Genomic DNA, 13,985 nt, shown 5'->3' with positions numbered 1-13,985 from the left:
GGAGCCTGTCCTGGAACTAGCTCTGTAGACCAGGCTGGTCTCAAATTCACAGAGATCCGCCTGCCTCTGCCTTCCAAGTGCTGGGATTAAAGGCGTGCGCCACCACCACCCGGCTCGAAGTTAAGTTTTCGAAGGCCAAATCCAAGAGATATTTCTGCCTCCCTCTCTAGACCCTTACACTCGCTCTTCTAAAGACTTCCTCTACATGGAATCTGTCTTTTCATTCTTTCTATTATCCTAGGAAACAGGTCTTTATAATGACTTCATTTTAGGAGGAGAAGAAAATAGGGGCCCAGAGAGGTTACAAGAACTCATCAGAGGGAGCTTGGTTCTTGGAACCGAGCCATCTCAGTCCTGGATGCTGCTCATCCTAACCACTGTGCCCCCCGCCCCACTCACTACCGCTTCATCAGGGCCAGAGCACGCTGCCAACGGCTTCCTGTTCCAATGCTCGGCTCATGGTTTTAAGTAATATCTGAATATAAGATTCCGTTTGACAAGATAATTTTGATAGGCCCCTGAGTTAGTTATAATGAGGTCTAAGTAGTTACATTCCACAGGAATGATATGGAATGATGGTCCTGGAAAAATGAGGTAATGCAACTTAAATTATTATTTTCATTTTCTTTCTCTTACTAGATGCAGTCTTGATACATTTTTTTCAAACCTTTTGTTTTCTCTTATTGTAACAACTACAAGGGACATTTTTTCTTTGATTTCCCACCTCTCCCCAGATTTCTCCCTAATTACTACTCTGCTTAAAGTTCCCCTTTGACTCTTCCACTGATGCCCCTAAAACCCACCCAGAGATAATGGTTGCCAATCTGGAGTACATCCTTCTATATCTTTCAAAAGTTATGTATCAGTGGGTGAGATGTCTCATCAGACACCAGGCCCAGACTAACCCGAGTGAGAACCCGGGAATTCACAGGAGGAGAGAAATGACCTCCACATGTTGTTCTCTGACCTATACACACACACACACACACACACACACACACTACACATATCACACACACACCATACATACACCACATATACACACACTACACATACCATCCACACCACACACATACATACACACCACATATATCACACACACCATACACACCACACATACACAAACCACACACATACATACACACAACACACATATCATATACACATACACACCACCCATATCATACACACCATACACAAAAGCCATATCACACACACCATACACACACTACACACACCCCTCAGCAACCACCTTCCCAGGCTTTTACCCTGCTGCCTCTCATCTAGGCTCAGAGTTCTCCTAGGGCTCACCGGCCAACCAATCTCGCAGAATTGTTAAGATCAAGATTCAGTTAGAGACCTTGCCTCAAAATAAATAAGGTGAAAAAGGACTGAAGAGGACACTCAATGTCAACATCTGGCCTGCACACACATGAGCATTCATACACACATACATACATAAGCATAACACACACAAAATTTCTCATAAATAGAAAAATTAACAGTTTTTTTAACCTAAAAAGTAAAGGCCTTAGAATAAAAACTCCTATAATTCTAGAGACTGCAGTGCAGAAATGGCTCAGTGGGCAACAGTGTTTGTTGTAATGAGCACCTAAGTTTGGATCCAAAAACTCATGGAAAAAGTTGAGCATGGCTGCAAGCATCTGCAACCCCAGAGCTGGAGCGGGGGCGCAGAGACCGGTTATCAACCCAGGTCTAGGCGCAATAAAAAATTCATCTCGGAGGAATAATGTGGAAAGTGATAGGACCGACATCTCACACCCAACGTCTTCTCTGCATACCTGAACACAGGTGCATGCACCTGCATACACTACACACGCGTGTGCACAGACACACATGCACACAGACACACACACATGCACACAGACACACACGCACACACACACACATATAGACACACACACCGCACACACACATGCACACACATACACACGCACACATACACAGAGCAGAGAGAGGACTCTAATTCTAAAAATGCAATGATCCATGAATCTCCATAAATAACATCATAACAGCCCCCAGCACATTATTCCAGAGCCGAATATTAATGATTTGGGGGTTATAACTTTGTCCACCCATCACTAACCAGGCTATTCAAGAGCTGGAAACTGAGAGCGACTCTGTGTCGAGTGTGCGGGTGGAAAGTGCAGGAGAGATGAATAAGGAAGAGAGATAAAAGCTCTTCAAAACCGTTTTAGCCCTTAGAGCAGATAAGTAGACCCAGGCAGCTCTCTCGACTGTCTTCCAATGGTGCGGGGGAAGCTCAAGGGCTCTTCTGGCTCCGACCAAATATTGACCCAGTTGCACTCTCTGCCAGGGGTCCCTCTCAGGGGCCAACAGCACATGAGCCAATGTTTGCAGAGAAATTACAGCAGCCCAGTGCCTGGCAGGCCAGGTTGTGAAACAGCCCCCAATGGAGCCAGAGCCTGGGAGCTTTCCTGTCCTTCTTTGGTGGCGCTAGGGGCGACATGTCAAATGACAAGACGACTTTAAAGGGGCATTTGTGGCCCTTTGCCTGCCTCCTGCCTAACCTGACTACATCTTCAAGCTCACCCTTTATAACCAAGAATAGAGACGTGGCCATGAGTCCATCCCCTGATCAGCTGTCCCTCTCCAGCTCACGGAGAGTTGAGTAGTAAATTATCCTTAGAAGAAAACGCCCTTGCCTTTCCCGTTTCCACCTCAACATCTAAGATGCTCTTGACTCCATCTCTGGAGTCTAACCTGGCTTTCGGAGGCACTTTGGGACAGCTGTTCCAATGGGCATGCTCAGTTGACAGTTGCTGGGGATAGAATCAAGCGTTTACCTGCGAAGTCATCTTGTCAGACCAGCAACCCCAATAAATGAGAAAGTCATGAAAACAAGGGAAGGAATTAATGCCACAAAGATGAAACGAATGCCCTGGAACTCATCCTATGCAAGTAACTGCTACACTGTACTGTTTAGAGAATATTGACAAAGAAAAGAATCTGTACACGCTCAGGATAGAAGCCAAAAATTAATGTTTTCCTTTTTTTCCCCTAAAGACACGGGCTCAAGTAGCCCAGGCTGCCCTCTAGCCATGTAGATGAGGATGGCCTTAAATTCCTTATCCCGCTGCATTACCTCCCGAGTGCTGAGATTATAGGTGTGTGCTACCATGCCTGGCTTGAAAGTATCTTTGGGGCCAGAGGGATGGCTCAGCGGGAAAAGATGCTTGTTCCCAAGCTTGAGGACTGGAGCTCAGTCCCTGGGACCCACATAACGGACAGAGAAAACTAGCTCCCTCAAGATGTCCTCTACCCCCCACATGTGGCAGACACATGCCCACCACAAATAAATACCTCTGATCTGAAACTAACTGAGCGTACGGATGTACACACGGGGTTAGAGGATGAGCCGCACAGACAAGCCTGGCCGCAAGCACAGGCATTCCAGGACCAGGGCCAGCACATCACAGAGCTACTCCAAGCTTGAGTATCACAGTGATAGGAGGAAAAGAGTCCTCAAGCAGGGTGGGGGTGGGTGGGGGGCGGCATTCCTTTCTTGTGAGAGACTATAACTTGGGAGGGGGTGGGACCAGAATAGAAATTCTGATTTGGAAGTCTCCCCAGGCTTCTAGACTCCTTCCAACTCATCAATGAGCCCTTTCAGGGTCCACACGCGGCCCAACTGCATTATCATTTCCTGTCCCCACACACTGTACCCATTGATGGGGTGTGGGCAAATCCCACCAGCTTATCCTGGAGAGACCAAAGGAGACTGAGCAGGACTGAGAGGAGATGAGGCAGACGGCAGGAGCCGTGAGGGCGCCCACTCCCACACACAGTGACACAGCTAATCCCACACCGTTGAACCTGAAGGACCCATAATCTGGGAACGTGGTGTTTTTTAAAGGCTTGTCTCATAAATGGAGAGACAAGGATCATGAGATAAAAGCAGATATCAATGCACAAACAGATAGGCCTGCATCTGCCTCTCCAAGACGGTCTACTGCTAAAGGGCTAAAGGGAAGGACTGGCTGCTGGCTGCGAAGGCTAGGCACGGATTTTTCTTCTTTGTGTGTGGGTCTAAATTACGCTCACATCCTAAGGAAGAATCTGAGTATCTCAGCTTTCCCTTCCAGACAGAGGAAGGGTGCTGCACATTCACAGTGACACACAACGGTGACACCCGACCCCCACCCTGCTAGGGTTTATGTCTATGCTCTAAGACGCTCTACCTCTGGGCATTCTGATTGGCCCAGAGAAAGCACAATCAAAGTCAATCAAAGTCTTCCTTGGGATTTATCAATTTGGAACAGGGAGACAGTCAGTGTCTACGGTGTTGATATGATATGAAATTCAAGAGCGACTGCCAGCTAAGTTCTTCAGCAGAGACAAGACAGGAAGAGCTGAGCCTAGTCTGGGCTTTGCGGAAGCCTCATTGCCCCTGTGTCCTCCTCGCCATCTGGTCAATTGCATGAACTTCTCGTATCTAAGCCAGTGTGACCGTAAAATAGTCACTTGTCACCCAAAGACCCTAAAATGAATCAGCCCGCATTAGAGAGCTGTGTTTTATTATAATGTGTGACTATGTATTACTATCTCGCTCAAGGGACATGTCAAGAGACACACACCATCTACAGGCATGAACTGGGTGGCAAGTACCTTGTTTGGGTAGCCAGGCAGACCCGGCGGTATGCCCAGCATGCAGTTCTATAAATTGCTTATTTTGTTTTGGTCTCCTCTGTGTGTTTGTTTTTCTTTACTAGCAATGATCAGAGGTTTGTGTCTCTTCATGAATGTTTACAGAGAAGTCTGCTCGGCCAGAGGACCCACAACAGCCTTCTGGCTCCGCATGGTCCCACCCCAAGGCCAAGGGAGAATGACAAAGCAAGACTGTGAAGGACCATCATGGAAAAGGACAAAACCCGAGTGTCTGCATGCAACAGTCGGGACAGCAACAAGTCTGGCGGCTCTGTGGGGATTCCCTCATCTGCCCCTCAGTGCCAGGTTGGATTCTGGCCCTTGGCTCTTCTCAGGCTTTCCAGTGGAATGTGGGCATGAAAGACAGGATCCCATTCGGGGCTCAGGCCAGCATTTGGCTCTGGTCAACTCACCTGCAGGTCAAAGAACTTGCTGTACCTCCGGTAGATAGTCTGGGAAGTGGAGTCGGACCAGGTCACGTTGATAATATATACCTGCAGGAGAAGGAAGAGTGGGTGAGTGGGTGAGCAGATGAGCGAGACTGGAGTCTAGGGGAGTCAGCTGTTGTTTGATGTTGCGGTAGGAGGACCACAGCCAAGACCAACATTTTCTCATCTGTCACCAGAGCCTGGCACACCGTCAAGGACCATGTGGACGATAGCTACAATGTATGCCAATACTCTCTCTCTCTCCAAATACCTGAAGAAGCATTCACTAAAATGAAAATAAAGATTCTCTTTGTAGAAGGTTAAAACAATCGGTTTAAGTATCATTTTGTTAGTATGTGTTGTAGGTAATAAACATAAAATTGAGGCCATCATATTTTTTTAATTATTTATTTGTTTGTTTGTTTGTTTGTTTTGGTTTTTCGAGACAGGGTTTCTCTGTAGGTTTGGAGCCTGTCTTGGAACTCACTCTGTAGACCAGACTGGCCTTGAACTCACAGAGATTTATCTGTCTCTGGCTCCCGATTGCTGGGATTAAAGGCGTGCGCCTCCACCATCTGGCACTTTTTTTTTAAATAGCTGATTTCCACTGGTCCTCAAACTTCAGAGTGAATGAGATTTTTAGAGGACTCTTCCCAAATTGCAGGTCCATGATCCTCATATTTCAACCCCTCCCCCCCCAAGGGCAGACCTGGCCTCAGGAGACTTAGCCAGGTTACTCCACCACAGTCCAGCACTCCTTCTGGAAGCTTCTTGAGACCATAAAGATTTCAGAGATGTGTGGCTCAACTCAGCCTCCTGACGACAGACTTACTGCTCTTCACAGAGAACGTACACAGAGAGGGTTGTTACATTGACCAAGAAGCCGACGAGTCTGGCACAAGTATTGACTTCACAGAGGAGGTGAGATGGAACACACGTTTCTCCTTGGGTGCCTCACAGGGCAAGCACACCAAGTCCAGGCTGGCTCCTGGGAAGCTACACAGGGCTGCAGCTTCAGGCCACCACGAAAGGCTACCTGGTTCAGGAGGTCTCTGGAGAAGAGGAGAAAGCGCCTTGTCCACACAATGTGGCTTGTTCCAGATCTACACAGGGCCAGAGGCCCAGAGACTGCACACTTGGGGCTATTCTGCTGATCTCCCCTGACACAGGGGGGACACAAAGGCTCCCACATCTGAATGTCCATCAGAATCACTCCAGAGCTGTAGACATTCAGGTTTGAGGCTGCTGGTGTACGACTCAGACACCAATGATCTGTGGGGCTCTTCTAGTGAAAACCTCCCTGTCGGAGAAACCAGGACCTGGGCTAAATGGAAAAGGAATTTCAGCAGAGAGAAGCAGTCAGACTGGCACAACTTCACAGCTGAAGAGAGCAGAACTTGCACACAGCCGTGCAGCGGAGGCCTGGTGCTTGGTAGCTCAGTCAAGGCTACACTCTCTGAATCCTGTTTCTCACCCCTTCCGTGCTATGGCAGTCAGTGTGCTGGTTTGAATGAGGATGGCCCCCATAGGCTCATATATTTGGTTGCTTTGGTCCTCAGTTGACAGAAGTGTTTGGGAAAGATGAGGAGGCATGATCCCAGTTGGAGGGGTGGAGGGGGTGCGTCACTGGGGCAGACTTTGAGGGTTCAGATCACTCACTCTATTGCCAGTCATGGGTCTCACTTCCTGCCTTGTGGCTGCAGATCAAAATGTGACCTCTCAGCAGCTGTTCCAGCTGCCTTTCCAGCACCTCTGTTCTACTATCGCAGACTCTTAACTCTCGGAAATCATATGCCCAATTAAATGTTTTCTTTTCTAAGGTGTCTTGGTCATGTTGTCTTACCACAGAAATAGAAACATAAGTAAGACAGTTTCATGGAAGAGGACAGTGTTCTGAAAGACAACCAAGGAGAGCGCATAAAGTCAGAAATTAGGAGGAATGTCCCCACCCAGAGATGGAGCATTGATGAGCAGAAGTCCTAGAAAGGAAAAACATTAAATAAAAGGCAGCCCTGCCCATATGAGCTCAGAATAAACTACTGGCTTATTGTATTAAATATGAGTTGGGTACAGTGGTTACACATTCGTCCAGCATATTTGAGGCCTTGGGCTTGGGTCTCAGCAGTGAAAATAGTAATTCTTTTTAAAGCCAGGCACAATGGTGGGCACTGATAATTCTAATATTTGAGGTGTGTTGGCAGGGTAATTAAGAGTTCAAGGTTAGCCTGAGCTACGTAAGACCCTGTCAGAGGAAAAAATAAACATAAATACACGGACCGACACACAGGTAGACAGGTGTATGTGCTTATGCTTTGTTTTATCCCGTATGCAAACACTTAGCTCATACAATAATTATTACAATATCTTTAGAAAACTTAATGATAGCTCGCGTTCAGGTAACTAAGTTACTATATGCTAATATGGCATAAAGAATTACATGTATCGGCTCACTTAATCTTCTCAATGAATGTCCCTATATGGTGTAGGTGGAAGGCGAGGCTCAGGGATGCTAAGTAGTAAAGTCACACAGCTAATAAAATTCACAGTCGAAGACTTAGACCATATCTGAGTCCTTTCCCCATCTCTTCAGCATACCGGAGATTTAGTTTTCTGCCGCTGCCTGAAGCAGGGCAAATTATTATTATTTTTTATTGATTTTTATTGAGCTCTACATTTTTCTCTGCTCCCCTCCCCTTCAACCCTCTCCCAACGTCCCCATGCTTCCAATTTATTCAGGAGATCTTGTCTTTTTCTACTTTCCATGTAGATTAGATCTATGTATGTCTCTCTTAGGGTCCTCATTATTGTCTAAGTTCTCTGTGTTTGTGATTTGTGGGCTAGTTTTCTTTGTTTTATGTTTAAAAACCACTTTTGAGTGAGTATATGTGATAATTGTTTTTCTGGGTCTGGGTTACCTCACTCAAAATGATGTTTTTTAGCTCCATCCATTTGCCTGCAAAATTCAAGCTGTCGTTATTTTTTTCTGCTGTGTAGTACTCCATTGTGTAAATGCACCACATTCTCCTTATCCATTCTTTGGTCAAGGGCATTTAGGTTGTTTCCAGGTTCTGGTTATGACAAACAATGATGCTATGAACAGAGTTGAGCACATGTCCTTGTGGCACAATTGAACATCTTTGAATATATACCCAAAAGTGGTATCACTGGGTCTTGAGGAAGGTTGCTTCCTAATTTTCTGAGAAATCAAGGCAGGGCAGATTATAAACACTAGACATTGATTTGGTTCTTGAGGCTGGGATGTCCAAGAGCACGGTGCTGGCAGCGGTGGAGAGTCGTTCTAGGCACAAGAGGGAGGGGTGAGAGAGGAAATGGGACTAAACTCATCCTTTTTACCATGAACCCAGCTCCATGAAAAGGGCATGAATCCATTCCGGAAGGCTGTGGCCTATCTAAAGGTCCCTCCTCTTCCTATTCCTACAACGGTAATTAAATTGTAATCTTAGAGAGAACATTTATTCAGCATTCACAGGCCTATTTCTCTATAGGTAAATTTAGGTCTGTGGGCATTTAAAACAAATAACTTGGTAAGAATAAACATCTTTGCTGGGCGGTGGTGGCACACGTCTTTAATCCCAGCACTCCGGAAGCAGAGGTAGGTGGATCTCTGTGAGCTTGAGGCCACCCTGGTCTACAAGAGCTAGTTCCAGGACAGGCTCCAAAGCTACAGAGAAACCCTGTCTCGAAAAACCACACACACACACACACAAAACCACAAAAAAACAAACAACAACAACAAAAAATATCCAAAACAAATCTTTGAAAGCTTCATTCAAATGGCTGGAAAAGTCTGGATACCTTTTTGGAGGAAAGGGGCCTAAAGCAATGGTTCTCAACCTGTGGCTCATGACCCCAAAAGATACTTAAATTACAATTCATAACAGCAGCAAAATTACAATTAGGAAGTAGCAGCAAAATAATTTTACGGTTGAGGTCACCACAGCACTGGGAAGGTTGAGAACCACTGCCCTAGAGGAACAAGGAAGAGTCAAAGGCACACTAAGAGCCAAGCAGAGACAGAACTTGGGGAATCAGACAGATCAGGGTTCAGGGATGCAGCAAAAGCTGGCCAACCCTCAGGCCTTGCAACTCCCGGCTACTGTGGAAGAGGAGCTGGGTTTTCACGAGGGTCAAAGGCACCCTACTGCTCCCTCCCATTTTTCACCTGAATATCCCCTGGCTGCAGGTCCCTAGACAGGGAGCAGATGTAGCCACACCCACCAGAGGAGCCAGAACAAGGTGAGCCTGCCTCCAGGTCACTAAAGTCCACCATTCTCCTGGGCCTGTGAAGCAGAGCTGAGGAAGGACTTAACTGGGGCTTAACACCTGTGCTCCTTCCTGTGTGGTAATTAGTGGCTTCCCTTTCACCTCCCAGGGAGAATAAATCACAGGCTGGGGCCTGACTGCTGGAAGATGCAGGCAGGCCTGGTAGTTGATGCAGGAATTGCACATGTTAAGAGGCCGCTTTTATCTCAAGGCAGTGGCTTGTCAAGTAAGGAGAGAATTCTGGAGCCAGCCCCGGCTGGATCTCACTCATAGTACCCACTACATTAGCTGTGAGACTCCCCACATTCCTACCCCCAGGTGTTTCCCAACTGCTGCAACATGCCAGAGGTCCCCAGCCTTGGAACTAGTCCCCACCCTCCTATAGATGTGACCAGAGATCTGAAGACGAACTCCAGACCCGTCCTTTAGATTATCACTCCAGATGAGCAACGGATATGCAGCATTCCAACCTCACCCTAGCAACCCCATCCCAATACCAGAGCTTCTTGAAGACCTCCGGGCTGGTCCTGCTTTAGAGATAACTACAGAGAAAGAGCAGGTGTTGGGGGGAAAGGGCAGAGGTCACTGGAGAAAGCCAGCTCTGTTTACCCGCACAGATAAAGCCCCTCTGGTTTCAGAAGCTGCCAGATAACATTACCCAGTAGCTGGACTTCAAGAAAGGGCTGGCAATTAAACACCGTGCTTCCAAAAACAGTTACAGGGGCTTATGTTTCCTGTGTGGCGTTTCCCTTCCTTCTGGATTTTAAAAGTGCACGGATTCCATTTCAAGGGCACTAGTCACTTCAGGCAGATGGCAGGCAACCAGGAAACCTCCTTAGAGACCAGTGACCATGCCCGGCTCCCTGTGAACTAGCCAGACTATCATTTTCCCCTGCAGCTCACATTAAAGGGGAGAGCCTGCGGCAGGGACACGCACCTCATCGCTCAACTTCCCATTCTGAGGTTAAGCTATCTACTCAATCAAGACACATGGCCTGACCATATCCCAGCCTTCTGACCTTGTCTGCCCAGTGGGCTCTGCTGTCCGCTATGAACCAAGCTCCTCTGAACTTGCCTGTGGGTCAGTAAATTTGCATGACCTTGATGCAAATCACTTCTGGGTCAGCTCCAGAGAACCAAGAACAAAGCTCGGTCCACGGAGGGGCATCCAGGATGGGATTTGGGTTGAACTCAATGAGCGACTGGAAAGATGTGGCCCAACCATTCCTCCAAGGCCCCAGACAGGCTTAGGGTTAGTCAGTAATACTGTTGCTGCCTTTGTCACCAAAAGAAGGACAAGAAGCAAGGAGTTAGGGATTGCGGAGGGAGTCGTATACCCCTATATGGTGCACACCATGGCTGCAGTTTACTGAGGAAGGCCTTATTTTCCCTGGCCCCCTGCCCAGCCAACCTGGACCCCGGCCAGATGGAAACCCCACTGAACATTTCCCCACCTGTTCTCATATGGCTCTGGCATCCGATGGCTAGGAACAGGCACATTGTTGGGAACTTGGTTGGGCACATCGTTGGGCAAGCTGTATTCACCACCCAAAGGGTGCCCAGTCAAGGGGCCAGCTAGGGAGACGTCTAATCTATAGTCCTTAAACTACACGTTTCACCTCGGGGCTGTAGACACAACAAAGGGGTCCATTGCTCTCAGAGTGGGCTGATTTCTAGGGCCTGGGAAGTCACGGGATCACTTCAAATCTTTTAGAGTCTATAGATGGAGAGAGACCTATTATTTTTGGTTAATTGGGTTCAAAATTATGGCCCTAGAAGCCAGAATGAACACAATCCAGAAACCAATAAAAGGGTCCACATTTGGCCCATGGTTATTGTACTAACTTCTTGTTGGGGAAGGTCCCACGCCAAGTTCTTTGTCAAGAAACTGATGCCCATCTAAGATAACATTAAGGCCTTCCTTTCCATTCTAAAAGCCCCTACATACTTAGATCTGACTCAGGGGTTGGGAAAGAGAGTGGCATGTAAATCTCCAGGTCAGCTAGATTCAAGCCACCCTTGGGTAGAGGGCCTCAGGACTACTGTTCCCAACGCAAGTGGCTCTGCCAAACCCTGGGCTGATAATTGTCTTCCATGGCTCTCAGGAGGCAGTGATGGTCCTGATGTTAGAGGCCCTTATTCACACCCTATAGCTGTTCCAGTGACCTGGGACCCATTATCCCCACGAGCCTGTCATGTCTTGGAGTGCTCAAAGCCTGTGGTCCACCATCAGCAGGCTTATCATATCCACCCTTGTTTGCTAATTGTTGGCACAGTACAATCCAAAGCCTGGCACATGTTGCATTAATCTGTTTAACATGGGCGAGTCCACCCCCTCCCTCGTCTCCCCATTAGCACAAGCTGCCTTGCCCTCTCCAGGTCCTGAGATAAGGACTGGTTCATTCAAGGAAAGAAATTCCAAACAACACGGAGTAGTCAGAGGCACTCTGGAGAAAGTTCACCAATCCCAGACCCAAACTCTTAATGGGCAAGGGACGAAACACAGATCTTTCTGACTCAGTACGAGGGTCTCTGCCAATCCAAAGCCTTGCCAGTAAAATCATATTTAACAGCTCATGATCACTTGGTTCAATTGGGAAGGGGGCGCTGGATGGACTGGGAATGGGGTCTGTTAACCCATATGGCCTCAAACTCACAAGAGGCAACGATGACTTTAAGCTTCTGGTCCTCTTACCTCCACTTCCTGGGTGCTAAGACTCAGTGACACTCAGTTTAAGTAATTGTGGGGATCAAACTTGGGGCTTCTTGCATGTTGTATGAGCATACCATCAAGTGAGCCATAGCCCTGGCCTTAAAGTTTTCAGCTTAGTCTAAAGAACACTGAGCACCTGCGCACGTGGCCCTAATAAGATCCCAATGCCTCCTCTGGGTGGGTATTTGTTCTAGGTGACAGTGACGATCTGAGTGACCAACTGATGACAGACCCTTTCCAGCCCCTAGCACCCTGGTCCATGTTCTCAACAGAAGTGTCCCAGTGAATCCTGCAAAACCCCACATCTGCCTGCTACTTCACAGCCCACAAGGACCACTGCGGACCAGGGAACTGAACCCATTTCTGGGGGAAAAAAAGAGCTTTTCAATCATTCATTCAATCATTCATTCTTTACTCTAGCAGTGCTGTGAATTGACCCTTGCACATGCTAAGCAAATTCAATCACTGAACTACATCTCCAGTTCTGAATAAAGACTTTAAATATATATATTTACTTTAAAAACTTTTCACACCCGTATATTTATTGTATATTGAACATACTCCCGTCCTCAAGTCTTCCCATTCTCCTCTTAAGTCCCTCTTCATCCTCCTAGGCAGTTATTTCTATTTTCAAGTCACACACACACACACACACACACTATTTAATGTATAAACATAATCATTTTACATCCTGAAAAAGAGAAGGGCAAAACTAGACTTCATTGCACAGGGACAAGAATACAGTGCTAGTTGCTGAGAGACACTACGAGGCCAGAGGCTTTTTTCTTGTTCTCTTCTCCGTGTTTCCTGGAAGGGAAAGGCACACAGAAGCTGGGCGCTCCCGAGATCCACAAATGCTGAGGAACATGAAAGGGAGGATCCACCAGCAAAGCTCTAGCCTTCAAGTCCCCCAGAGCCAGAGACACTGAAGTCACTCTGCAAACATTGTTCTGTCTGGAGAACAACAGCCACTCCTGTTTGCTGAGTGCTTACTGAGCTCCAGACACTGCTAGGGACTTTATTCTGATTATTGATCTATCTTTACAATATCCTCCACCCCCAGCTCCCAAAGATGAGGCTGGAGTCACAGGTATGACCTGCTGAGGTCAGAGTCACAGCCAGGGATGGCGCTTAAACAGGCCAATCCCTCTAGAGGAATGCTCTGTCCTCTTTCTCAGGTGTAGCTATATTCTTTAAGCAATTGTTCGTTTGTTTGGTGCCGGGGGTTGGGTAATGTGCTCATGCCAAAGCTTGCATGCCATGATGCATGCGTGGAAGTCAGAGAACAAAAGAGAGAGTCGGGTCTCTCCTCCCACCCCGTTGGACCCAGGGACTGAACTCAGGTCATCAGACTTGGTGCAAATGCTTTCACCCACTGAGTCAGCTCGCCAGCCCTCTTCTGTAATTGTCCAGTTGCTATTATGTTAAAGTTTCATTGTGTCTATTCATGTGTACATGGTATTGTATTTTATAAGGACATTTTCAAGACAGCATTCATTAGGTGTGTGCCCCCACATCCTCTACCCTCCTTTCTCACCCCTCCATCTCACTGGTCCTTTCTTACCCCAGGTCCACTTCTACTTTCTTCCTTCCTTCCTTCCTTCCTTCCTTCCTTCCTTCCTTCCTTCCTTCCTTCCTTCCTTCCTTTTTCTGTTTTTCAAGATAGGGTTTCTCTGTGTAGCCCTGCCTGTCCTAAAACTCGCTCTGTAGATCAGGCTGGCCTTGAACTCACAGAGATCCGCCCGCCTCTGCCTCCCAGTGCTGGGATTGAAGGCGTGCGCCACCTCTTCCCGGACTCACTTCTACTTTCACGTCGTACAGATACACGTGATTTCTGGGAGCAGCAAAAATGCGCCGTTTGTCTTTCTGAG

General features: G+C 47.3%; 1 protein-coding gene across 3 annotated transcripts in view; it reads right to left on the bottom strand.

Annotated features, from left to right (window-relative positions):
- Sh3pxd2a (SH3 and PX domains 2A) overlaps window positions 1-13,985 on the bottom strand; it is a 207,517-nt gene that overhangs the window by 157,507 nt on the left and 36,025 nt on the right. For all 3 annotated transcript variants that reach the window (XM_057778865.1, XM_057778867.1, XM_057778866.1), the window contains exon 2: window positions 5,103-5,183. In XM_057778865.1, coding sequence (XP_057634848.1) covers window positions 5,103-5,183 — 81 coding nt within the window. The remainder of the gene's footprint in view (window positions 1-5,102; window positions 5,184-13,985) is intronic.

The sequence above is a fragment of the Chionomys nivalis genome, chromosome 8 (genome assembly GCF_950005125.1).
Source record: "Chionomys nivalis chromosome 8, mChiNiv1.1, whole genome shotgun sequence".
Classification (NCBI taxonomy): domain Eukaryota; kingdom Metazoa; phylum Chordata; class Mammalia; order Rodentia; family Cricetidae; genus Chionomys; species Chionomys nivalis.
This window is presented reverse-complemented; position numbering and strand designations above follow the sequence as displayed.